The sequence below is a fragment of the Oncorhynchus nerka genome, linkage group LG20 (assembly GCF_034236695.1).
Source record: "Oncorhynchus nerka isolate Pitt River linkage group LG20, Oner_Uvic_2.0, whole genome shotgun sequence".
NCBI lineage: Eukaryota > Metazoa > Chordata > Actinopteri > Salmoniformes > Salmonidae > Oncorhynchus > Oncorhynchus nerka.
In genome coordinates this window covers 68,570,644-68,598,336 of record NC_088415.1, presented here as the reverse complement: position 1 = coordinate 68,598,336, position 27,693 = coordinate 68,570,644, and the positions used below count along the sequence as shown (strand labels likewise).

Genomic DNA, 27,693 nt, shown 5'->3' with positions numbered 1-27,693 from the left:
CCTCCACAGTCTCCGGCCTCTCGTCTTCCCCCACCCCACCCAGCACCCCCACCCAGGCCCCTAGCCAGTCCATGCTGTTCCCCCAGGAGGTCCACCAGAGTGTCCCTGAACGTCTGGGCCGCTCCCTCTCATCACCCCCACCAGACACCGGACAGCGCCTCAGCCTGCCCGCCTCTGCCAAGCCCTCCTCCTCTCCGATACCCTACGCCTTCCCACTGCCCCAAGCTACCTCACAGCCAGTGAGTGATACCTCTTACTACCTACTACACCAACTGCTGGTTTAGGCTGTGTGTTAGTGGCAGTGATAATTGATTGTGCAGTGAAGCAATATTGCAGGGTTGCCAAGGAAAAGTGGTATAAGGGAGAAGCTGAGGTGATTTTCTGTGACTCTCCTAGACCAGGGGTTCCCAACCTTTTTCCCCCAGGGCCCCCTTTTTCACATTGTTTACTGCCCCCCCCCTTTCAATTATTGTTATTAAATACAACACCAGCCTGATTTTTATTTTATTTGAGGGACCTGGGAAAATGTTGTTTAAAAATAAATTCTACATAGTTTAACAAGACTGATGTCTTTAAGATAAGAAGTAAGATAGTACTTTATTAATCCCCCAGAGGAACATTTTTGTTGCACCAGCCAATAGATATATTACCAATAAATACACCATAAAAATGAATATAAAAATGAAGTGTTCGTGTTAAAAAGCCTCATAGCATATGGTAAAAGGGATTTCTGTCTGCCAAAATCTGTCTGCCATCAAACTGCAATGCTCCAGGCAGATACTGTGGAGGTAGCTAGTGTTGGCCTCTATACTGCTGAGCTTTTTGAGGATCCTCTTATCCAGGATGGGCTCTAGATTGTCCTGGTGGGTGCTAATGGTAGATCCCGTCTTCTTTGTGATTTTGTTTAGCCTGTCTCTAATGATGTTAGCCCCCCGAGCAGATTACGCTGTAAAACAGGACACTAGACACAACGCTATTAAAAAAACATTTGGAGCATTTTTGAGCAGACATCAAAGGATCTGAGCTTCCTCAAAAAGAATAGCCTTTACTGAGCTTTTTTGAAAAACCATGGAGGTGTTCTCTTTCCACTGCTGCTTATCGTCAATCACCACCCCCAGGTATTTGTACGAGTCCACCCTTTCCACAGTGATGATCACAGGAGATGCGCTCCTTCTTCCTCCTGAAGTCTATCAGCTCTTTGGTTTTAGACGCATTAAAAGCTCCAGGTGGTTTTAGATGCGCCGTGCCACAAATGAGGATATTTCCTCCCTGTGTAGGGAGTCATCATCCTTCGTGATGTAGCCTACAATGCCTGAATCACATTTACATTTACATTTAAGTCATTTAGCTCTTATCCAGAGCGACTTACAAATCATCTGAAAACTTTTGTAGGTGACAGGAGGCTTGGGCGTGCCGGCTGTCTGCTGTGTAGAGGGTGAAGAGGAATGGTGACAGGAGGCTTGGGTGTGCCGGCTGTCTGCTGTGTAGAGGGTGAAGAGGAATGGTGACAGAACCTTCACTTTTGTGGCACCCGTGTTAGTGATGATGGTTTCTGAGACCGAGTGGTTCTGTTGTCTGGCCCGTTGCGGCCTGTCAGTGAGGTAGTCCATGAACCAGGTGATGGTGGAAGGATGTAACTGCATGACCTGTGGTTTGCAGGCTAGAAGATTGGCTTGGATATTGTTGGAAGGCACTGGAAAACTCTAATAGCATAATGCGGACTGCTCTCTCCAAGTGCATCTTCCACACCTATCTTGGCCTGGTTGGCAAACTGCAGGGAGTCAAGAAACCCCTGCACCTGCTGCTTAAGTTGTGCAAGGACCACTCTCTCAAACGCCTTCATCAACTGAGAAGTGAGTGCAACAGGCCTGACGTTGTTTAGCTCTGTCTCTTGGCGTTTTTGGGAACAGGCACAATGCAGGAGGATTTCCACTGTGTAGGTACAGTAGAGGTAGACAGTGACTGTATTTGTATTTATTATGGATCCCCATTAGCTGTTGCCAAGGCAGCATCTACTCTTCCTGGGGTTCAGCAAAATGAAGGCAGTTATAAAAAATTTAAAACATTATAATACAACAGATTTCACAACACATTGTGGGCCCTCAGGCCACTACTCTACATCACAAAATCCATGTGTACATGTGTGTATAGTGCGTATGTTATCATGTGTGTGTATGCGTGTGTCTATGCCTGTGTGTGTCTCTTCGTAGTCCCCGCTGTTCCACTAAGCCGGATGGACACTACACGACTTTCACAATTCTAACATTGCTGAGCCTCTTACTTTAAACGACCGTCTTTCCTCAAATCAAATCAAATTGTATTAATCACGTGCGCCGAATACAACAGGTGTAGACCTTACAGTGAAATGCTTACTTATGAACCCCTAACCAACAGAGTTAGAGATCAAATTAGAGATAAAAGTAACAAGTAATTAAAGAGCAGCAGTAAAAAATAACAATATATACAGGAGGTGCCAGTACAGAGTCAGTGTGCGGGGGCACCGCTTAGTTGAGGTAGTATGTACATGTAGGTAGAGTTCATTAAAGTGACTATGCATAGATGACAACAGAGAGTGGCAGTGGTGTGGAGCAATGCGATTAGTCTGGGTAGCCATTTGACTAGATGTTCAGGAGTCTTATGGCTTGGGGGTAGAAGCTGTTTAGAAGCCTCTTGGACCTAGACTTGGCGCTCCGGTACCGCTTGCAGTGCGGTAGCAGAGAGAACAGTCTATGACTGGGGTGGCTGGAGTCTGACAGTTTTTAGGGCCTTCCTCTGACACCGCCTGGTATAGAGGTCCGGGATGGCAGGAAGCTTGGCCCCAGTGATGTACTGGGCTGTACGCAACTACCCTCTGTAGTGCCTTGCGGTCAGAGGCTGAGCAGTTGCCATACCAGGCAGTGATGCAACCATGCAGATGCTGTGGGATGCTCTCGGTCGTGCCGCTGTAGAACCTTTTGAGGATCTCAGGACCCATGCCAAATCTTTTTAGTTTCCTGAGGGGCAATAGGCTTTGTCGTGCCCTCTTCACGGCTGTCATGGTGTGCTTGGACCATGTTAGTTGTTGGTGATGTGGACACCAAGGAACTTGAAGCTCTCAACCTGCTCCACTGCAGCCCTGTCTGAGAATGGGGACATGCTCGGTCCTCATTTTCCACAATCATCTCGTTTCTCTTGATCACGTTGAGGGAGAGGTTGTTGTCCTGGCACTACATGGCCAGGTCTCTGACCTCCTCCCTATAGGCTGTCTCGTTGTTGTCAGGCCTACCACTGTTGTGTCATCAGCAAATTTAATGATGGTGTTGGAGTCGTGCTTGGCCATTCAGTCATAGGAGTACAGGAGGGAACTGAGCACGCACCCTTGAGGGGCCCCTGTGTTTAGGATCAGCGTGGCGGATGTGTTGTTACCTACCCTTACCACCTGGGGACGGCCCGTCAGGAAGTCCAGGATCCAGTTGCAGAGGGAGGTGTTTAGTCCCAGGGTCCTTAGCTTATTGATGAGCTTTGAGGGCACTATGGTGTTGAACTCTGAGCTGTAGTCAATGAATGGCATTCTCACATAGGTGTCCCTTTTGTCCAGGTGGGAAAGGGCAGTGTGGAGTGCAATAGAGACTGCATCATCTGTGGGGGCGTTATGCAAATTGGAGTGGGTTTTGGGTTTCTGGGATGATGGTGTTGATGTGAGCCATGACCAGCCATTCATAGCACTTCATGGCTACAGACGTGAGAGCTACTGGTCGGTAGTCATTTAGGCAGGTTACCTTAGTGTTCTTGGGCAGAGGCACTATGGTGGTCTGCTTAAAACATATTGGTATTATAGAGTCGGACAGGGACAGGTTGAAAATGTCAGTGAAGACACTTGCTAGTTGGTCAGCGCATGCTCGCTGTACACATCCTGGTAATCCGTCTGGCCCTGCGGCCTTGTGAATGTTGACCCGTCTAAAGTTCTTACTCACATCAGCTGCAGAGAGCACGATTCCTGTAGTTTTTTTGTGTGTTACCTATGTAGTGGTGCCTATGTAGTGGTGCCTATGTAGTGGTGCCTATGTAGTGGTGCCTATGTAGTGGTGCGCACACTAAACGATCTGGCACAGACGGTGATCACACACTACAAGATTCTTCACTTGGATTCTCCATACCATGCTGTCTGGCAAAATCTATGATGTGATTCGATTTACGTAGCTACAAGCTGTTGCTCAATGCAGCCTCATAAACATTCAGTCAGACATTCACGCTTGCCATACAGCTTTGAAATATCTAGCCAACATTTTGAATTGAATAGCATTGCTTGTGAACTTCAGAGCTGTAACGATTTGTCACTTTGGCTTTGTTTGAAGGCAAGTACAAACACATACTGGTAGTAGTCATCACTCCTTCTCAAGAGTCTACACATTCTGGGTGAAGCGGAACAACGTCATCTCACTGGCTTCTTCTCTGGCGAGCTGTCTTTGGCTATTGCTGATTACCGTTCTCAAAACATGTCGTTGCATATCTCACACTACAAGAGCGTTGCAGATTTTGTGCCAATTAAAATCAAACCTGTTTGAAAATATTTTTTTTCACTTTGTCATTATGGGTGTAGATGGGTGAATGTTTTTTTTTAATACATTTTGAATTCAGGCTGTAACTCAACAAATGTTGGGGGGTATGAATACTTTCAGAAGGCACTGTATTTGATTGATTGAGGATGTGATATATTTTTTTTAAATTAATACTTCAAGTAACTGTCTGTGTCTGTCTGGTTGAGCTATAGCACACACTACCCTGATGGTGATGAAGTATTGACTTACACTATCTTTGGTTTTGTTGTTTCTTCTTACACCCTAAACCCCATGACTATAAGACCATGAGCCATAAGCATCTCTCTCTCTCTCTCTCTCTCTCTCTAATATTGATAATTTCTCACGCTGTCTCTCTTCTCCTCTCTCCTCACCTCTCTCTCTCAACACACACCAGGCTCTCCTCTTACCATAATCAAAGGAATGACTTCTCTGCCACTTCCAATCTGGAAGCGTGTTAATGAAACAGCCCTCCATCTCTAATTGACACCCCCATGTTAACCTACAGCGCGTTCCCTTCCCTGTTCTCTGTGGCAGTGCAGCAGCAGCAGATCGGGATGGGATTCATGCCAGTGCTGATGCAGGGTTAGGCTGAAAATTGCTGTGTCACGATGAGGTATAGGGTGACTCTGGGGGGTTGGTCGGACATGCCAGGGGTGATCTTTCAGGGCTGTTTCTTCTACTGCACTGGATTAGGGTCTAATCAAGGGTCTAGGGGAGATGAAGAAAAACATGTTTTTAATGGATTTTGAATCCTCATATGCTTACAAAGAGCACAGTATGGCGTATGGCTTGGCTCATGGTATGTGCCATGATGAAGTGTTTTGTAGGATAGGGAGGAAGGGAACTTGCCTCCTTGACATTTGCATGTTAGTGCTGTACACAGACTTATTTTGTTGTAGGATTATTTTGCTGCAGCACAGCCTCTGTCTCTGCCCAGTGTCTTAGTCATTGTGCAGTAGCCAGCCTACGTCATCCCTTGCCATACGGATTTATTTTTATGCACTACCCATATACGTAAATAATTCTCTATTGTGCAAATTGTTTCATTTTAATGTCTTGCAAAAAAAAGAGAAGGACGGGGAATCCTTGGCTTCTGGCTGCTTGGCAACATAAGGGATTTCCTAATATGGTGAAAAGCCGTGGTTGTTTCGCATGTAGGATTCTAGTGCGTGATCATAATAATAATAAATGCAAATTGAACGAATTCCCTTGTCGTTCACAATCCACAGAATGCGCAAAAAAACATATGCTTTCCGAGCAGATACACTGTCACACGTAGCCTATGTCAGTCTGTTTTTTTTAAATAAAAATATTTTTGCTTCGTTTTTTATCCGGAAGACTTGTACACTCCTTTGTTTTATTTAGTAGTATGCTCCTACAGTAAGCATTGGCTGCTTGATTGCAGCAAAATATATTTAGGAATGTTCCACTAATACAGAGTTAATGGGTGTGTAGTCTACTAATAATGTGCCATTACAGTTACTGGCAGGCAGAGTGCTCCAGATATGAATTGCCCACAGTCTACAGTAGAAACTTGGACAAGGGCAATTGAATGAGTTGCACGCAGTACGCACGTTTTGACATTGTCAGACAGACGGGGCTTGCTTTTCTTAATGTTGCCTTTGCGCAAGGACATGTAGCCTACTGGAAGTCTCTCAAAAATATAGATGATTTTGTCATGGTGTAAAGTGCCAGCAGTTATTGAATGTATATTGTTATTTTAATCTTAACTTGGTCAAACGGCGAGTGGTTGTGCGCCTGAAAGCGTGCGTCTGATGTCATATTGTGGTAGGTTTGGAGCGCGTTCTTGACTGTCTCTTATTCTTACAGAATTTCTACGGTTTATTCGAAGGCATGTTGGAGAAACTTGAACTAGACGATGATGGTGTTGGTAAGTGCATTTACGTAGTCGACTAGTCTACATTTTTGATTTTACTTGATGGTGTTATGTAGCCATTTATTTGGCGTTTTTGCAATTGTATCAGCTTATAGTTTAGGGCTCAATATGGAATGCATGCTGATTTGTAAAGTGCTGGTGTGAATTGTAATGTGAATATTAATTCCATTACATAGGTGACACCGGTTGCTAGTCACAGAATATGACGCTTCATAGGTTAAATTACTCTGGTTTTGCTCATTTTTTACCAATACAACAAGTGTCATCCTGATTGCAAAATCACAATCCTTCACATCGAAGCCTTATTATGCAGGATGTGTTTTGATCGTAACCCAACTATTGCCTGGTGATAGCGCAAAGCCTTCTGCAGTCCTGTCAGCATGCTCTGTTGGAATAAGGGATCCCCCAGCCCAAGAGGTGGCATCATTGGTTCAGTATGAATATTGAGATGATCCAATATACACATTTGGTGTGAATATTTGTGTCTTTCTTTACAGCTGCTGAACCAGACAGTGACATTTACATGCGCTTTATGAAGTCCCATAGCTGCTATGACATCGTCCCCACCAGTTCCAAGCTGGTTGTGTTTGACACTGGACTGCAAGTAAGTGAGCCCAGCTCCTCCACATGACTACACGTTGACATCACGTTGGAGCCATCATGGATAAGGGACCATATTCAAAAAGCGCTTCAAAGTAGAAGTGCTGATTGAGGATTATTTTTTTGCGTTTTAGATCATAATGGATAAGACTACATGGACACGGGGCACCTGATCTTAGATCAGCAATCTGAGACACTTTCTGGCCAAGCCCAGACAGACACACAGGGTTGAGAATTCAGACTATGTATAAATACGTTTGAGTAGGCCTGACTATAACCTAACATTGAGCATCTGCATAGCTTTTGTTGATCTTACTAGGTTTGTCCACTGAGGGACATTCTTATGGCTATTGAAGTGTCTCCTTGGTTTGAAAGGCACTGCTGAGAGCGGTTTGGTTAATGTTCCATGAGGAGAGCAGTGCTATTGCTAGTGCTAATGATTTGCCCCATAAAATGGTTAAACAGTAATCAGCCACTGAATCTATTAAACTCAAGGTTGTAGTTCCCTTATCTGAGTATGAAACCCCTTAAAACCAGAATGCTTTAGTGTTTGATTTGGATTTCAATTGAACACTTCCACATTTGTACAATATGTACAATACCACCTTCAGAAACTTGCCATCCATGTGTTTCTGTGCATGATTGTGGTCTTTTCTCCCAGGTGAAGAAGGCTTTCTATGCCTTAGTGGCCAATGGGGTGCGAGCTGCTCCACTGTGGGACTCGGAGAGGCAGTGTTTTGTGGGTAAGAAACGCCTTTTGTGTATGACACACGTTCACATGAAATGCATTCATGCTTAATGCATTCACTGATGCGAACACACAACAAAATGCTAATTCAAAGAACAGCAAAAACAAGCAAAACCCCAGCCATTATCACATTGGTTGTGCTGTAGCTTCATTCACCTCAGTCGATCTATAAACACATAGCCTGTTAGCCATATAGTTAGCCACTACACATTAACTCACATTAACTCCGCACCGGAATTAAAAACTTTTTAGTTGTTGCAGTTTTACAGCTAATTTCCTACAATTCTACACATATTGCAATATTTCAAACTTATCTGAGTGAGAGTGACTAACAAAATCAATGGCGTTCCTGCAGGCCCTGTCGGTAATTCGTCCTTGATTATTACATGTTTAGATAGCTGGCTAGACTCTAGACTAATTTACCCATCTAAGACATGTTAATTGACATGGGCTAATTGAATGACTGTCAGTGAGTGACACAACAAGAGGAAAACTGATGTTGCACAACCAAGTTTTGAAATTGCACCTTGTGTATTCTACTATTCTAACTCTCAAGTTGAAACCCCAACTGAGTTCCAAATGTGTATATATATAGATAGATAGATAGATATAGTGCCAGTCAAAGGTTTGGACACATTTACTCATTCAAGTTTGTTTTTATTTGTACAATTTTCTACATTGTAGAATAATAGTGAAGACATCAAAACTATGAAATAATTCATATGGAATCATGTAGTAAGTAAAAAAATGTAAAACAAATCAAAATATATTTTCTATTTGAGATTCTTCAAAGTAGCCACCCTTTGCATTGATGACAGCTTTGCATGCTCTCAACCAGCTTCATGAGGAAGTCACCTGGAATGCATTTCAATTAACAGGTGTGCCTCGATAAAAGTTAATTTGTGGAATATCTTTCCTTAATGCGTTTGAGACAATCAGTTGTGCTGTAACAAGGTGGGGTGGTATACAGAGATGGCCCTATTTGGTAAAAGACCAAGTCCATATTATGGCAAGAACAGCTCAAATAACCAAATAGAAATGACTGTCCATCCTTACTTTAAGACATGAAGGTCAGTCAATCCGGAACATTTCAAGAACTTTGAATGTTTCTTCAAGTGCAGTCGCAAAAACCATTAAGCACTATGATGAAACTGGCTCTCATGAGGACCACCACAGGAAAGGAAGACCCAGAGTTACCTCTGCTCAGAAATTGCAGCCCAAATAATAGCTTCACAGAGTTCAAGTGACAGACACATCTCAACATGAACTGTTCAGAGGAGACTGTGTGAATCAGGCCTTTATGGTCAAATTGCTGCAAAAAAAACTATTAAACGACACCAATAATAAGAAGAGACTTGCTTGGGCCAAGAAACATGAGCAATGGACATTAGACTGGTGGAAATCTGTCCTTTGGTCTGATGAGTGCAAATTTGAGATTTTTGCTTCCAACCGCCGTGTCTTTGAGAGGTAGTGTGGGTGAACGGATGTTCTCCGCATGTGTGGTTCCCACCGTGAAGCATGGAGGAGGAGGTGTGATGGTGTGGGGTGCTTTGCTGGTGACACTGTCAGTGATTTATTTGGAATTCAAGGCACCCTAACCAGCATGGCTACCACAGCATTCTGCAGCGATACGCCATCTCATCTGGTTTTCGCTTAGTGGGACTATCATTTGTTTTTCAGTAAGAAAGTAAGAAAGACTGTTCACTCTACTACCGCATGGCAAGCGGTACCGAAGTGCCAAGTCTAGGACAAAAATGCTTCTCAACAGTTTTTACACCCAAGCCATAAGACTCCTGAACAGATAATCAAATGGCTACCCGGGCTATTTGCAATGTGTGCCTCCCCCCAACCCCTCTTTTTACACTGCTGCTACTCTGTTTATCATATATGCACAGTCACTTTAACTATACATTCATGTACATACTACCTCAGTTGGGCCGACCAACCAGTGCTCCCGCACATTGGCTAACCGGGCTATCTACATTGTGTCCCGCCACCCACCACCCGCCAACCCCTCTTTTACGCTACTGCTACTCTCTGTTCATCATATATGCGTAGTCACTTTAACCATATCTACATGTACATACTACCTCAATCAGCCTGACTAACCTGTGCCTGTATGTAGCCTCGCTACTTTTATAGCCTCGCTACTGTTTTTCACTGTCTTTTTATTGTTGTTATTTTTCTTTACTTACCTATTGTTCACCTAACAGCTTTTTTGCACTATTGGTTAGATGTAACTAAGCATTTCACTGTAAGGTCTACACCTGTTGTATTCGGCGCACGTGACAAATAAACTTTGATTTGATTTGACCCAACACACCTCCAGGCTGTGTAAGGGCTATTTGACCAAGAAAGAGAGTGCTGATGAAGTGCTGCATCAGATGACCTGGCCTCCACAATCACCCGACCTCAACCCAATTGAGATGGTTTGGGATAAGTTGGACCGCAGAGTGAATGAAAAGCAGACAACAAGTGCTCAGCATATGTGGGAACTCCTTCAAGACTGTTGGAAAAGCATTACTCATGAAGCTGGTTGAGAGAATGCCAAGAGTGTGCAAAGCTGTCATCAAGGCAAAGGTTGGCTAATTTGAAGAATCCAAAATCTAAAATATATTTAGATTTGTTGAACACATTTTTTGGTTACTACATGATTCCATATGTGTTATTTCATAGTTTCAATGTCTTCACTATTATTCTACAATGTAGAAAATAGTAAAAATAAAAATAAACTCTTGAATGAGTAGGTGTGTCCAAACTTTTGAATTTCTTTCTTAAATTTCTGGAATTTGTGAGTATTGTTTTGTATTGTTAGGTATTACTGCATTGTTGGAGCTAGAAACATAAGTATTTCGCTGCACCTGCGATAACATCTGCTAATTATGTGTACGAGACAAATAAAGTTTTATTTGATTTGATTTATAGACCACATGAATTTAGACCACATGGATAAAATTCGGTGAACTGGTTCTACTCTTTTTGGCCATTTCTGGTGTTTTGTGGTGTGAAACTGAATGGGTCGAGCACAACACGTCAACTCCCTGTTACCCATAGCAAGACAGGCTACACATGTTTTATCAATACGTTTTTTGTTTGTTAAGTTTGCATTCAATTGCCCATCCCTGTTGCACATAACAAGCTTCCATTCCCCCTGTCACGAGGGAACTCATGGCTGATGTAAGATGAAATTGGCAACCCTGTTACGGTCAACCCCCGGACACTTTATTTGACACTTAGGAACTTACTATAGTAATTTTTATTTAACCTGTTGAGATGGGAAAACGTGTTTTTTAATTAAGTTGTACGTGTGCTCTTTTTTATTATTTAGATGAAGCTATATTACCCAAAATGTCTCATTTGGTGGAACGACCCAGATAACAATTATCTCCAGATTTAAATACGATGTTAGTCAGTTTTGTTACGAGTCCTAGCCAGTCGAGCGTGATTTGTTGACATGAAGTCCGTTAGCAACCTAATGCTTTACGACAGCTTCATGACAACCGTTAGTCATTCTGACATGTCTTCTCATTTCAGGAATGTTGACAATCACAGACTTCATCATCATACTACACAGATACTACAAGTCACCGTTGGTAAAGTTTGAGTGGACGAAACCATTTTGCGTTATGTTTGTTCAACATTTGAAACCTATGATGGATTTCTGTAGTTCTGTATTGTGTGTGTGTTTTTTTCTATTTTTATATCTATATAGTTGTGTTGTTTTATAGGTGCAAATATATGAGTTGGAAGATCATAAACTTGAGACATGGAGAGGTATGTAAAGAGCTCTGGTTTATATTATAACATTAAACTAGATGTACCGAACGTTGAACTCCCATCGTCCCTCTCCACAGAAGTATATTTGCAAGAGACATTCAAACCTTTAGTGAACATATCACCCGAATCAAGGTAAGTTGTTACTGCATAACAATGTCTATTATGCCGTTGTGCATGACTGTTTGCCATGTACAGTGGGGCAAAAAAGTATTTAGTCAGCCACCAATTGTGCATGTTCTCCACTTAAAAATATGAGAGAGGCATGTAATTTTCATCATAGGTACACTTCAACTATGACAGACAAAATTAGAAGAAAAAAAATCCAGAAAATCACATTGTAGGATTTTTAATGAATTTATTTGCAAATTATGGTGGAAAATAAGTATTTGGTCACCTACAAACAAGCAAGATTTCTGGCTCTCACAAACCTGTAACTTCTTTTTTAAGAGGTTCCTCTGTCCTCCACTCGTTACCTGTATTAATGGCACCTGGTTGAACTTATCAGTATAAAAGACACCTGTCCACAATCTCAAACAGTCACACTCCAAACTCCACTATGGCCAAGACCAAAGAGCTGTCAAAGGACACCAGAAACAAAATTGTAGACCTACACCAGGCTGGGAAGACTGAATCTGAAATAGGTAAGCAGCTTGGTTTGAAGAAATCAACTGTGGGAGCAATTATTAGGAAATGGAAGACATACATAATCTCCCTCGATCTGGGGCTCCACGTAAGATCTCACCCCGTGGGGTCAAAATGATCACAAGAACGGTGAGCAAAAATCCCAGAAGCGCACGGGGGGACCTAGTGAATGACCTGCAGAGAGCTGGGACCAAAGTAACAAAGCCTACCATCAGGAACACACTACGCCGCCAGGGGCTCAAATCCTGCAGTGCCAGACGTGTCCCCCTGCTTAAGCCAGTACATGTCCAGGCCCGTCTGAAGTTTGCTAGAGAGCATTTGGATGATCCAGAAGAAGATTGGGAAAATGTTATATGGTCAGATGAAACAAAAATATAACTTTTTGGTAAAAACTCAACTCGTTGTGTTTGGAGGACAAAGAATGCTGAGTTGCATCCAAAGAACACCATACCTACTGTGAAGCATGGGGGTGGAAACATCATGCTTTGGGGTTGTTTTTCTGCAAAGGGACCAGGACGACTGATCCGTGTAAAGGAAAGAATGAATGGGGCCATGTATTGTGAGATTTTGAGTGAAAACCTCCTTCCATCAGCAAGGGCATCGAAGATGAAACGTGGCTGGGTCTTTCAGCATGACAATGATCCCAAACACACCGCCCGGGCAACGAAAGGAGTGGCTTCGTAAGAAGCATTTCAAGGTCCTGGAGTAGCCTAGCCAGTCTCCAGATCTCAACCCCATAGAAAATCTTTGGAGGGGGTTGACAGTCCGTGTTGCCCAGCAACAGCCCCAAAGCATCACTGCTCTAGAGGAGATCTGCATGGAGGAATGGGCCAAAATACCAGCAACAGTGTGTGAAAACCTTGTGAAGACTAACAGAAAACGTTTGACCTCTGTCATTGCCAACAAAGGGTATATAACAAAGTATTGAGATAAACTTTTGTTATTGACCAAATACTTATTTTCTACCATAATTTGCAAATAAATTCATTAAAAATCCTCCAATGTGATTTTCTGTATATTTTTTTCCCCTCATTTTGTCTGTCATAGTTGAAGTGTACCTATGATGAAAATTACAGGCCTCTCTCATCTTTCTTTTTTTTGTTATTTTTTTTTGTTGAATTTTACCCCTTTTTCTCCCCTGTTTTCGTGGTATCCAATTATTGTAGTAGCTACTATCTTGTCTCATCGCTACAACTCCCGTACGGGCTCGGGAGAGACGAAGGTTGAATGTCATGCGTCCTCCGATACACAACCCAACCAGCCGTACTGCTTCTTAACACAGAGCGCATCCAACCCGGAAGCCAGCTGCACCAATGTGTCGGAGGCTACACCGTGCACCCGGCAACCTTGGTTAGCGCGCACTGCGCCCGGCCCGCTACAGGAGTCGCTGGTGCGCGATCTCTCATCTTTAAGTGGGAGAACTTGCACAATTGGTGGCTGACTAAATACTTTTTTGCCCCACTGTATGTGGTTTGAATATACATACCTGCGAAGACAACGCCTGCATTTTCTTTTAATGTGCGTTTTATGTTTGTCTTTGAAGCATATTTGATGCGGTGTATTCCCTCATCAAAAACAAGATCCACCGTCTGCCTGTCATCGACCCTGTTACGGGAAACCCACTTTACATCCTCACACACAAGAGGATCCTCAAGTTCCTACAGCTCTTTGTAAGTCTCAAACCATTACTGACAACCTGTCGTTAGGTTTTATGATAATACACACTAGTCCCATTGGGGAAGAATATAAGAAAAACGGTCTTTCTTGAAACAATAATCTGACAACTCTGCTTTTACTTGAACACTGCCCTTGGAGTTGGACAATAATCTGACAACTCTGCTTTTACTTGAACACTGCCCTTGGAGTTGGAGAAGAAGGTGAATAGAAACTGAAAGTGTCTCTCTCGCTATGTTGTGTTGTTCCAGGTGTGCGAGATGCCCAAGCCAGCATTTATGAAGCAGACCCTGGGGGAGCTGGGCATCGGTACCTACAAGAACATAGCTTTCATCCACCCTGACACACCCATCATCAAGGCCCTGCAGATCTTCGTAGAGAGGAGGGTGTCTGCCCTGCCTGTGGTGGACGTATCTGGTACGTGTTACTGTAAAACACTTTGTGACAGCTGTTGTTCAAAGATGCTTTAAAAGGGTCATTTGATGGATTCATTGATTTAGATTCAGTTTAACTCTCGTGGTGAAGCCTAATGGTTATGTTTCAATCTCCTCACAGGGAAAGTGGTGGATATTTACTCCAAATTTGATGTCATAGTAAGTGGTTACTAAATATTGATGATCTTAATACACCTTGGTAATCACCTGACTTCCTCCCTCAACAATATATTGTCAATATTTTCCTTCAAAAATACATCCATATGAGTGTGTCTATGTATCATTTGTGTAGAACCTGGCAGCAGAGAAGACATATAATAACCTGGACATCACCGTGACCCAGGCTCTGAGGCATCGCTGGCAGTACTTTGAGGGGGTCATGCAGTGCCACAAGCTGGACACACTGGAGACCATCGTGGACAGGATTGTCAAAGCAGAGGTGAGTTCTAACACACACGCCTCTCTTCCTCTCTTTTTCTCTTTCTCTCTAACTTTGTGTGTGTGTGTGTGTGTGTGTCAGGTCCATCGGTTGGTGGTGGTGGATGATCGCTCGGCCATCGAGGGCATCGTCTCCCTGTCTGACATTCTGCAGGCCCTGGTGCTCAGCCCAGCAGGTATAGACGCTCAGCATTCCTAACCCCCCTCATCCTACACCTGGACCCTGAGCTCCCTCCCTCCCCACCCACCCTGTCGTGCCCCGCCCTGTACCTCTCACACAGGTAGGACACAAACACAAACTCTGGCCCTTGCTGGTTGGCACCCACATGCGGATGGCACGTGCCTGTGGATGCGGATGGATGGTGCCTGTTCTCGTGAGCTGTCCTGTATTGCCAACTCGTTATGGTGTAGTATGGGCTTGTCTGTGTCCTGTCCTTTCCTCCTACCCTCTGATTAAAATCGAATCGAATCAAATTGTATTTGTCACATGCGCCGAATACAACACGTGTAGACCTTACAGTGAAATGCTTCATTACAAGCCCTTAACCAATAATGCACTTTTAAGAAAATAACTTAAAAAAGCAAATAATTAAAGAGCAGCAATAAACAACAATAGTGGGGCTATATACAGGAGTACCAGTACAGAGTCAATGTGGAGGCTATATACAGGAGTACCAGTACAGAGTCAATGTGGAGGCTATATACAGGAGTACCGGTACAGAGTCAATGTGGAGGCTATATACAGGAGTACCAGTACAGAGTCAATGTGGAGGCTATATACAGGAGTACCAGTACAGAGTCAATGTGGAGGCTATATACAGGAGTACCGGTACAGAGTCAATGTGGAGGCTATATACAGGAGTACCAGTACAGAGTCAATGTGGAGGCTATATACAGGAGTACCAGTACAGAGTCAATGTGGAGGCTATATACAGGAGTACCAGTACAGAGTCAATGTGGAGGCTATATACAGGAGTACCGGTACAGAGTCAATGTGGAGGCTATATACAGGAGTACCGGTACAGAGTCAATGTGGAGGCTATATACAGGAGTACCGGTACAGAGTCAATGTGGAGGCTATATACAGGAGTACCGGTACAGAGTCAATGTGGAGGCTATATACATACAGGTTAGGAAGTACAGAGTCAATGTACAGGAGGCTATATACAGGAGTACCAGTACAGAGTCAATGTGGAGGCTATATACAGGAGTACCGGTACAGAGTCAATGTGGAGGCTATATACAGGAGTACCAGTACAGAGTCAATGTGGAGGCTATATACAGAGTCATGTGGAGTACCAGTACAGAGTCAATGTGGAGGCTATATACAGGAGTACCAGTACAGAGTCAATGTGGAGGCTATATACAGGAGTACCAGTACAGAGTCAATGTGGAGGCTATATACAGGAGTACCGGTACAGAGTCAATGTGGAGAGCTATATACAGGAGTACCAGTACAGAGTCAATGTGGAGGCTATATACAGAGTCAGGCTATATACAGGAGTACCCAGAGTCAATGTGGAGGCAGAGTCAGAGTGTGGAGGCTATATACAGGGGTACCGGTACAGAGTCAATGTGGAGGCTATATACAGAGGGTACCGGCTATATACAGAGTCAATGTGGAGGCTATATAGTCAGGGGTACCGGTACAGAGTCAATGTGGAGGCTATATACAGAGTCAGAGGGTACCGGTACAGAGTCAATGTGGAGGCTATATACAGGGTATACAGAGTCAATGTGGAGGCTATATACAGGGTACAGAGTCAATGTGGAGGCTATATACAGGAGTACCGGTACAGAGTCAATGTGGAGGCTATATACAGGGGTACCAGGGTACCGGTACAGAGTCAATGTGGAGGCTATATACAGGAGTACCGGTACAGACAGAGTCAATGTGGAGGCTATATACAGGAGTACCGGTACAGAGTCAATGTGGAGGCTATATACAGGAGGAGGCTATATACAGGTCAATGTGGAGGCTATATACAGGAGTACAGAGTCAATGTGGAGGCTATATACAGAGTCAAGGAGTACCGGTACAGAGTCAATGTGGAGGCTATATACAGGAGTACCGGTACAGAGTCAATGTGGAGGCTATATACAGGGGTACCGGTACAGAGTCAATGTGGAGGCTATATACAGGAGTACCGGTACAGAGTCAATGTGGAGGCTATATACAGACAGGAGCTATATACCGGTACAGAGTCAATGTGGAGGCTATATACAGGAGTACCGGTACAGACAGAGTCAATGTGGAGGCTATATACAGGAGTACCGGTACAGAGTCAATGTGGAGGCTAGGCTATACAGGAGTACCGGTACAGAGTCAATGTGGAGGCTATATACAGGAGTACCGGTACAGAGTCAATGTGGAGGCTATATACAGGGGGTACCGGTACAGAGTCAATGTGGAGGCTATATACAGGGGTACCGGTACAGAGTCAATGTGTACAGAGTCTATATACAGGAGTACCAATGTGGAGGCTATATACAGGACAGAGTCAATGTGGAGGCTATATACAGGAGTACCGGTACAGAGTCAATGTGGAGTCTATATACAGGAGTACCGGTACAGAGTCAATGTGGAGGCTATATACAGGAGTACCGGTACAGAGTCAATGTGGAGGCTATATACAGGAGTACCAGGAGTACCGGTACAGAGTCAATGTGGAGGCTATATACAGGGGTACCGGTACAGAGTCAATGTGGAGGCTATATACAGTACCGGTACAGGGTAGGCTATATACAGGGTACCGGTACAGAGTCAATGTGGGAGGGTACAGAGTCAATGTGGAGGCTATATACAGGGGGTACAGAGTCCAGGAGGTACAGAGTCAATGTGGAGGCTATATACAGGAGTACCGGTACAGAGTCAATGTGGAGGCTATATACAGGGGTACCGGTACAGAGTCAATGTGGAGGCTATATACAGGGGGTACCGGTACAGAGTCAATGTGGAGGCTATATACAGGGGTACCGGTACAGAGTCAATGTGGAGGCTATATGGAGAGTCTATATACAGGAGGGTACAGAGTCAATGTGGAGGCTATATACAGGAGTACCGGTACAGAGTCAATGTGGAGGCTATATACAGTACAGAGGTGGAGGCCGGTACAGAGTCAATGTTGGAGGGGTACCTACAGAGTCAATGGAGGCATATACAGGAGTACCGGTACAGAGTCAATGTGGAGGCTATACAGAGTCAATGTGGAGGCTATATACAGGAGTACCGGTACAGAGTCAATGTGGAGGCTATATACATAGGTTAGGAATGCTGAGCGTCAATGTGGAGGCTATATACAGGAGTACCGGTACAGAGTCAATGTGGAGGCTATATACAGGAGTACCGGTACAGAGTCAATGTGGAGGCTATATACAGAGAGTGGAGGCTATATACAGGAGTACCGGTACAGAGTCAATGTGGAGGCTATATATGTGGAGGCCATAGTGGGTACAGGAGGTACAGAGTCAATGTGGAGGCTATATACAGGAGTACCGGTACAGAGTCAATGTGGAGGCTATATACAGGAGTACCGGTACAGAGTCAATGTGGAGGCTATATACAGGAGTACCGGTACAGAGTCAATGTGGAGGCTATATACAGGGGGTACCGGTACAGAGTCAATGTGGAGGCTATATACAGGAGTACCGGTACAGAGTCAATGTGGAGGAGGCCGGTACAGAGTATACAGGGGTACCGGTACAGAGTCAATGCGGAGGCTATATACAGGGTATATACAGGGGTGGACCAGGAGTACCGGTACAGAGTCAATGTGGAGGCTATATACAGGGGTACCGGTACAGAGTCAATGTGGAGGCTATATACAGGAGTACCGGTACAGAGTCAATGTGGTACAGGTCAATGTGGAGGCTATATACAGGAGTACCGGTACATATACAGAGTCAATGTGGAGGGTTACCGGTACAGAGTCAATGTGGAGGCTATATACAGGAGTACCGGTACAGAGTCAATGTGGAGGCTATATACAGGGGTGGACTATATACAGGGTACCGGTACAGAGTCAATGTGGAGGCTATATACAGGAGTACCGGTACAGAGTCAATGTGGAGGCTATATACAGGAGTACCGGTACAGAGTCAATGTGGAGGTGGAGGCTATATACAGGGAGGTACCAGGAGTACCGGTACAGAGTCAATGTGGAGGCTATATACAGGAGTACCGGTACAGAGTCAATGTGGAGGCTATATACAGAGTCAATGTGGGGCTATATACCGGTACAGAGTCAATGTGGAGGCTATATACAGGAGTACCGGTACAGAGTCAATGTGGAGGCTATATACAGGGGTACCGGTACAGAGTCAATGTGGAGGCTATATACAGGGGTACAGAGTCAATGTGGAGGCTATATACAGGAGTACCAGAGAGTCAATACAGAGTCAATGTGGAGGCTATATACAGGAGTACCGGTACAGAGTCAATACAGAGTCGGAGGCTATATACAGGGGGTACCGGTACAGAGTCAATGTGGAGGCTATATACATGTGGAGGGGTACCGGTACAGAGTCAATGTGGAGTCAATACAGAGTCGGAGGCTATATACAGGGGATTCCAATACGGTACAGAGTCAATGCGGAGGCTATATACCGGTACAGAGTCAGTGGGGTACCGGTACAGAGTCAATGCGGAGGCTATATACAGGGGTACCGGTACAGAGTCAATGCGGAGGCTATATACAGGGGTACCGGTACAGAGTCAATGCGGAGGCTATATACAGGGGGTACCGGTACAGAGTCAATGCGGAGGCTATATACAGGGGATTCCAATACCGAGTCAATGTGGAGGCTATATACAGGGGGTACCGGTACAGAGTCAATGAGGAGGCTATATGCAGGGGGTACCGGTACCGAGTCAATGCGGAGGCTATATACAGGGGGTTCCAATACCGAGTCAATGTGGAGGCTATATACAGGGGGTACCGGTACAGAGTCAATGCGGAGGCTATATACAGGGGGTACCGGTACAGAGTCAATGTGGAGGCTATATACAGGGGGTTCCAATACCGAGTCAATGTGGAGGCTATATACAGAGGGTTCCAATACCGAGTCAATGTGGAGGTTATATACAGGGGGTACCGGTACAGAGTCAATGTTTCAATGTGTGGGGGCACCGGTGTCAAGGTAATTATGTACATGTAGGTAGAGTTTTAGAGTGGTTATGCATAGATAATAACATAGAGTAGCAGCAGTGTGGGGCGGGGGGCTCCTCTGTTGTCTTGTTATTTTGTCTGCTTATAGTTTCAATAAAAGATGAATGATAATTGATGTAAGATAAAGTGTTTGCATTTCTGTGCTTTGGAAGGAAATGCATTTGCTGCTGCAGTCATAATGCATTTGGAATTTGCTGGTGCATCAGTTCCCAGAATGAAAAGTACAGTGAGCAAGACACATTATCTTTGATGTGAGACGTGATGAGAAAGATCTGAGACCAGGCTAGTAGGATGTGTTCTTGTTTTCTCACATGTCTGTCCTCTCTCCCCCCCCCCCCACCCCTAGATGCCTGCCGAGAGGAGGGCCTGCTGGAGTGAGAGGGGAAAAGCTGTGGGGACCACTGAGGTTGAAGGCTGTTATAAAACTTAGTATTCTACTTCTATAGCTTCAGACATGGGGCCCGGAGCCCTTGGTATTGATGCTCTAGACTTTGAAACCAAAAGGATGGGCTGGACTTCACTAGACTGGATTGGACTGATACGGGGATGTAAAGGGCTCTAATGCCCGAGGACCAGCATCTCTCTGTCTAAATGGAACTGGGCTTCATTCACTGTGGGAGGGTTATAGTAGGGTGGAATGATGACGCAGGGTGAGGTTGAGCCAGTCTGGAGACTGTGGCTATGTATATGAGAGCTATGTATTTTTAGGTATTTCTCTCTATCATGCTGCTCTGTTGTTGTTCCCAGCAACAGTGCCTAGTCACTCCCAGTAAGTTTTAAACCTTCAAGGATCAAGAAGATTGACCAATATGGTCAAAGTATCTTAGACTTGATGATACATACTTTTAGGAGAAATGGCAGGTTTTCATGCTTTACCTTGTAATGGTGGGAGGGTCTGTATTTTTACATGAGTAATATGCTGTGAAGAGAGAACATAAAAAAAGGCCTTATTTTAAGACATGTTTTGCCTGCTTTATGTACTTTATGTACTTTATGTACTCTGACAAAACTCATCTGTGTTCTATTACTGTAAACAACAACGTTTTGAAGAAAAGTGCCAGAGAAGTTTAACAAATTATGTTAAACTGACTACAGTTTAATATTCTCTTTGTAAATATGTGGCAGTAAAATGTTGTATTCAGAGCAAGATGGACTACAAGTGCAAGCGATAAATGACACTATAACAGTTGTAAATGTTCTTTACTTTTCTAAAAGCAGCTAAATAAATATAAATATTTTTATGGTACATTTTCACCACCACATATTTAACTATTGTTTTATTTTGAGTTAGCAAGAAAGCCAAATTAAAAGTGCCTAGGTAAATACATTTGATATAATGATAATCCTAAATACATTGATTGATGTAATATTTTGATAACCGCCATACACATTAATCATTTTAATGTCATACAGTATAACACATGTTTTATGCTCTTCTCTGATGAAACTTATTTGACGGTCATGGCTATAATGCCTTCAATGAAAATCATCGGATTGGACGTCTGAACACTGCCACCATCTAGTGGTTAGGAGCTGCACTGCAGGCATATCTGCACCTGTTCAATGATTGACCATCACGCGTCCTGAGAGTACTCTTTGATGGCACCATAAGCATATTTAGTCTGAGGCTCAGAGAAGATCAATGGCAGTTTGTCTTTTCCCTCCTCTTGTCTTCGAAACTTCATGCTAGAAAATATTGGAGGGCTCCTATGACAAATTGAAATGGAAGCAACATCCTAATGTGCAAAACATGATTTTAATATTTAAAGTAAACAAAATGTCTTCGGGTCATATACAGATCAGCAAACACCACCAAGGTGCCCCTCAAAAGCTGTTCTACTTCAGCTTTTAAGCAAAGGATACTCCCAAAACATTTCCAAACACCAGCCACAAGATGACAGTGTAATACAAGCAGTTTTTTAACCTTTATTTAGCTAGGCAAGTCAGTTAAGAACAAATTCTTATTTTCAATGACAGCCTAGGAACAGTGGGTTAACTGCCTGTTCAGGGGCAGAACGACAGATTTGTACCTTGTCAGCTCGGGGATTTGAACTTGCAACCTTCCGGTTACTAGTCCAACGCTCTAACCACCATGAGGTGCTAATGCTGCATTCATAACCAAATTTACCACATACGACTGGGAAAATCCACTTCCAACGCCACTCCTAGTCGTCATTACTAGTGGGTAACGTCATTACTAGTGGGTAACGTCATTACTAGTGGGTCACGTCATTACTAGTGGGTAACGTCATTACTAGTGGGTAACATCATTACTAGTGGGTAACGTCATTACTAGTGGGTCACGTCATTACTAGTGGGTCACGTCATTACTAGTGGGTAACGTCATTACTAGTGGGTAACGTCATTACTAGTGGGTCACGTCATTACTAGTGGGTCACGTCATTACTAGTGGGTAACGTCATTACTAGTGGGTAACGTCATTACTAGTGGGTAACGTCATTACTAGTGGGTCACGTCATTACTAGTGGGTCACGTCATTACTAGTGGGTAACGTCATTACTAGTGGGTAACGTCATTACTAGTGGGTCACGTCATTACTAGTGGGTAACGTCATTACTAGTGGGTCACGTCATTACTAGTGGGTCACGTCATTACTAGTGGGTCACGTCATTACTAGTGGGTCACGTCATTACTAGTGGGTCACGTCATTACTAGTGGGTCACGTCATTACTAGTGGGTAACGTCATTACTAGTGGGTCACGTCATTACTAGTGGGTCACGCCATTACTAGTTACTAGTGGGTCACGTCATTACTAGTGGGTAACGTCATTACTAGTGGGTAACGTCATTACTAGTGGGTAACGTCATTACTAGTGGGTCACGTCATTACTAGTGGGTAACGCCATTACTAGTGGGTCATTACTAGTGGGTCACGTCATTACTAGTGGGTAACGTCATTACTAGTGGGTAACGTCATTACTAGTGGGTCACGCGTCATTACTAGTGGGTGGGTAACGTCATTACTAGTGGGTCACGTCATTACTAGTGGGTCACGTCATTACTAGTGGGTAACGTCATTACTAGTGGGTCACGTCATTACTAGTGGGTCACGTCATTACTAGTGGGTAACTATTACTAGTGGGTAACGTCATTACTAGTGGGTAACGTCATTACTAGTGGGTAACGCCATTACACGTCATTACTAGTGGGTCACGTCATTACAGTGGGTAACGTCATTACTAGTGGGTCACGCCATTACATTACTAGTGGGTCACGTCATTACTAGTGGGTAACGTCATTACTAGTGGGTCACGTCATTACTAGTGGGTCACGTCATTACTAGTGGGTCACGTCATTACTAGTGGGTCACGTCATTACTAGTGGGTAACGTCATTACTAGTGGGTAACGTCATTACTAGTGGGTCACGTCATTACTAGTGGGTCACGTCATTACTAGTGGGTAACGTCATTACTAGTGGGTCACGTCATTACTAGTGGGTCACGTCATTACTAGTGGGTAACGTCATTACTAGTGGGTAACGTCATTCATTACTAGTGGGTAACGTCATTACTAGTGGGTCACGTCATTACTAGTGGGTCACGTCATTACTAGTGGGTAACGTCATTACTAGTGGGTCACGTCATTACTAGTAGGGTAACGTCATTACTAGTGGGTCACGTCATTACTAGTGGGTCACGTCATTACTAGTGGGTCACGCATTACATTACTAGTGGGTAACGTCATTACTAGTGGGTCACGTCATTACTAGTGGGTCACGTCATTACTAGTGGGTCACGTCATTACTAGTGGGTCACGTCATTACTAGTGGGTAACGCCATTACTAGTGGGTCATTACTAGTGGGTCATTACGTCATTACTAGTGGGTCACGTCATTACTAGTGGGTCACGTCATTACTAGTGGGTCATTACTAGTGGGTAACGTCATTACTAGTGGGTCACGTCATTACTAGTGGGTAACGTCATTACTAGTGGGTCACGTCATTACTAGTGGGTCACGTCATTACTAGTGGGTCACGTCATTACTAGTGGGTAACGTCATTACTAGTGGGTAACGTCATTACTAGTGGGTAACGCATTACTAGTGGGTCATTACTAGTGGGTCACGTCATTACTAGTGGGTCACGTCATTACTAGTGGGTAACGTCATTACTAGTGGGTAACGTCATTACTAGTGGGTCACGTCATTACAAGTGGGTCACGTCATTACTAGTGGGTCACGTGGGTCATTACTAGTGGGTAACGTCATTACTAGTGGGTAACGTCATTACTAGTGGGTAACGTCATTACTAGTGGGTAACGTCATTACTAGTGGGTAACGTCATTACTAGTGGGTAACGTCATTACTAGTGGGTCACGTCATTACTAGTGGGTCACGTCATTACTAGTGGGTAACGCCATTACTAGTGGGTAACGTCATTACTAGTGGGTCACGTCATTACTAGTGGGTCACGTCATTACTAGTGGGTCACGTCATTACTAGTGGGTAACGTCATTACTAGTGGGTCACGTCATTACTAGTGGGTAACGTCATTACTAGTGGGTCACGTCATTACTAGTGGGTCACGCCATTACTAGTGGGTCACGTCATTACTAGTGGGTCACGCATAATGACATTACTAGTGGGTCACGTCATTACTAGTGGGTCACGTCATTACTAGTGGGTAACGTCATTACTAGTGGGTAACGTCATTACTAGTGGGTCACGTCATTACTAGTGGGTCACGTCATTACTAGTGGGAAACACTGTTTTCGTTTTGTCATTATGGGAGGCTGCAGATTGTGAAAACGTAACGTCATTACTAGTGGGTCACGTCATTACTAGTGGGTAACGCAATGTATCACCTTTCCATTACTAGTGGGTAACGATCATTACTAGTGGGTAACGTCATTACTAGTGGGTCACGTCATTACTAGTGGGTAACGTCATTACTAGTGGGTCACGTCATTACTAGTGGGTCACGTCATTACTAGTGGGTCACGTCATTACTAGTGGGTCACGTCATTACTAGTGGGTAACGTCATTACTAGTGGGTAACGTCATTACTAGTGGGTCACGTCATTACTAGTGGGTCACGTCATTACTAGTGGGTAACGTCATTACTAGTGGGTCACGTCATTACTAGTGGGTAACGTCATTACTAGTGGGTCACGTCATTACTAGTGGGTCACGTCATTACTAGTGGGTAACGATCATTACTAGTGGGTCACGTACATTACTAGTGGGTCACGTCATTACTAGTGGGTAACGTCATTACTAGTGGGTAACGCCATTACTAGTGGGTAACGTCATTACTAGTGGGTCACATAGGGATAGATATTAGTAAGGGAATAGCAAATTGTCATTACTAGTGGGTAACGTCATTACTAGTGGGTCACGTCATTACTAGTGGGTCACGTCATTACTAGTGGGTCACGTCCATTACTAGTGGGTAACGCTATTCATTACTAGTGGGTCACGTCATTACTAGTGGGTCACGTCATTACTAGTGGGTAACGAACTCAAGAAGGGTTATTGAATCATTACTAGTGGGTAACGTCATTACTAGTGGGTAACGATCATTACTAGTGGGTCACGTCATTACTAGTGGGTCACGTCATTACTAGTGGGTAACGTCATTACTAGTGGGTCACGTCATTACTAGTGGGTCACGTCATTACTAGTGGGTAACGTCATTACTAGTGGGTCACGTCATTACTAGTGGGTAACTCATCTATCATCCCTGAGCTCCCACTTCTCCCTTAAACGTGACCTCTGACGTCACCTATTAATTAAATTACCATTGATAACAGCATTTCGGCTGTTAAATGTAACAACAAAATATTATAATATTTATAATATAATATTATAATATAAATATTTACGAACTCTCATTTGTTTACAAGCATAATAGCTGTACTTTTAGTTTATGGTTGACGCAACTTGTTGGCCATTAGCCAATCAGCGTTTCTTGAGTTCAAAGCATGTGAATGCATCCAACTGGTATTTACGACTTCACAACTGGTAATTACAGTGCCTTCGGAAAGTATTCAGACCCCTTGACTTTTTTCACATTTTGTTAGGTTACAGCCTTATTCTAAAATTGATTCAATTGTTTTTTCCCCTCATAAATCTACACACAATACCCCATAATGATCTCACAATACCCCATAATGACAAAGAAAAAAACTGTTTTTTAGAAATGCTAGAAAATGTATTATTTTTTTAAATTGAAATGTATTCAAATTGAAATACCTAATTTACATAAGTATTCAGACCCTTCACATAGTACTTTCTTGAAGCGCCTTTGGCAGCGATTACAGCCTCGAGTCTTCTTGGGTATGACGCTACAAGCTTGGCACACCTGTATTTGGGGAGTTTCTCCCATTCTTCTCTGCAGATCCTCTCAAGCTCAGTCAGGTTGGATGGGGAGCGTTGCTGCACAGCTATCTTCTCCCCCTATTGCTCAGTTTTTCCGGGGAGCCAGCTCTAGGAAGAATCTTGGTGGTTCCAAACTTCTTCCATTTAAGAATGATGGAGGCCACTGTGTTCTTGGGGACCTTCAATACTGCAGACATTTCTTCCCCAGATCTGTGCCTCAACACAATCCTGTCTTGGAGCTCTAGGGACAATTCCTTCAACATCATGGCCTGGTTTTTGCTCTGACATGCACTGTCAACTGTGGGACCTTATATAGACAGGTGTGTACCTTTCCAAATCATGTCCAATCAATTGAATTTACCACAGGTGGACTCCAATCAAGGTGTAGAAACATCTCAAGGATGATCAATGGAAACAGGATGCACCTGACCTCAATTTCATGTTTCATAGCAAAGGGTCTGAATATTTATGGAAAGGTATTTCTGTTTTATTTTTAATAGATTTGCACTATTGAGTTCTGTAACCAGGGGACCTGAAAACATTCCATCCCATGGAGACAGATGTAGTAGTGCTCCATGGACAGAGGAGGAGACATACACTAACCTGATTTGAGTTTCAGGCCTTGGGTAGGAACACTCTCCAGCCATGGGGATGCTGGACAGACTGCATGGATTAATTATATTACTATTCGTTTTGTGAATTACTCCCGTGATGCACTCACTAGTTTCAGGCACATTTGGGGCAGGGATAAGTCAGGGGGACGCCTTTGGGATATTCCATTACCAGTCCAGATGATAGTTTTTAAACTACAATCTCGGGGGTTAAAAAAAAACTCTTTTCGTTTTGTCATTATGAGGCATTGTGTGTGTGTAGATTGTAGAAAACGTCAAGGGGTCTGAATACTTTCCAAAGGCAATGTATCACCTTTCCACTTGGTTATGAACACAACATAAGCACCATGTGCGTGTATGATAGATAGACACACTGTGAAGGCTAGTATAATGTCGTTTCGTGGCACTCCAAATGAGACAAGATGTTTTGCTCCAAATTCACCAACAAAACAGTATTTATTTATAGAAATGACATGCCATGTATTACCAGGCAGTAGATACAGGCATCCGCTAGTCTGTGTGTGGAGTAAGAATGGTACTGTAATCTCAATGCATCTTCTGGACTTTACTACAAAGGTAAAACTATTTTTCTTGACACTGGTCTTAGATCAGTTTTTACCCCCCTCCACTAACCAGCAGTGAGGATGAAATCTCGCCAATACCTTGTATCCAAGATGGCTTATCTGCTTGCTGGCCCCCTCCTGAACTGACAGCCCATCACAAATACACACACTGGACGTTCCCTTGAAAGTGTATGGGTGATTTATAATTCTCCTTCTTCGGAGTGTCATGTATTTTATATGC

General features: G+C 43.7%; 1 protein-coding gene across 4 annotated transcripts in view; it reads left to right on the top strand.

The window, feature by feature from the left end:
* The window catches only part of LOC115103014 (5'-AMP-activated protein kinase subunit gamma-2-like), a 65,253-nt gene extending 44,054 nt beyond the window's left edge, over positions 1-21,199 (top strand). For 2 of the 4 annotated variants that reach the window (XM_065005702.1, XM_065005703.1), the window contains 13 exons: positions 10-239; positions 6,390-6,450; positions 6,954-7,060; positions 7,718-7,799; positions 11,339-11,397; positions 11,533-11,578; positions 11,659-11,713; positions 13,767-13,893; positions 14,149-14,314; positions 14,453-14,490; positions 14,624-14,770; positions 14,852-14,945; positions 20,284-21,199. In XM_065005702.1, coding sequence (XP_064861774.1) covers positions 10-239; positions 6,390-6,450; positions 6,954-7,060; positions 7,718-7,799; positions 11,339-11,397; positions 11,533-11,578; positions 11,659-11,713; positions 13,767-13,893; positions 14,149-14,314; positions 14,453-14,490; positions 14,624-14,770; positions 14,852-14,945; positions 20,284-20,315 — 1,244 coding nt within the window. In that variant the 3' untranslated portion in view covers positions 20,316-21,199. Of the gene's footprint in view, positions 1-9; positions 240-6,106; positions 6,126-6,389; positions 6,451-6,953; positions 7,061-7,717; positions 7,800-11,338; positions 11,398-11,532; positions 11,579-11,658; positions 11,714-13,766; positions 13,894-14,148; positions 14,315-14,452; positions 14,491-14,623; positions 14,771-14,851; positions 15,051-20,283 lie in introns of those variants that run through there. The other 2 variants (XR_010460218.1, XM_065005704.1) reach the window with 2 other exon arrangements.
* The last annotated feature ends 6,494 nt before the right edge of the window (positions 21,200-27,693 follow it).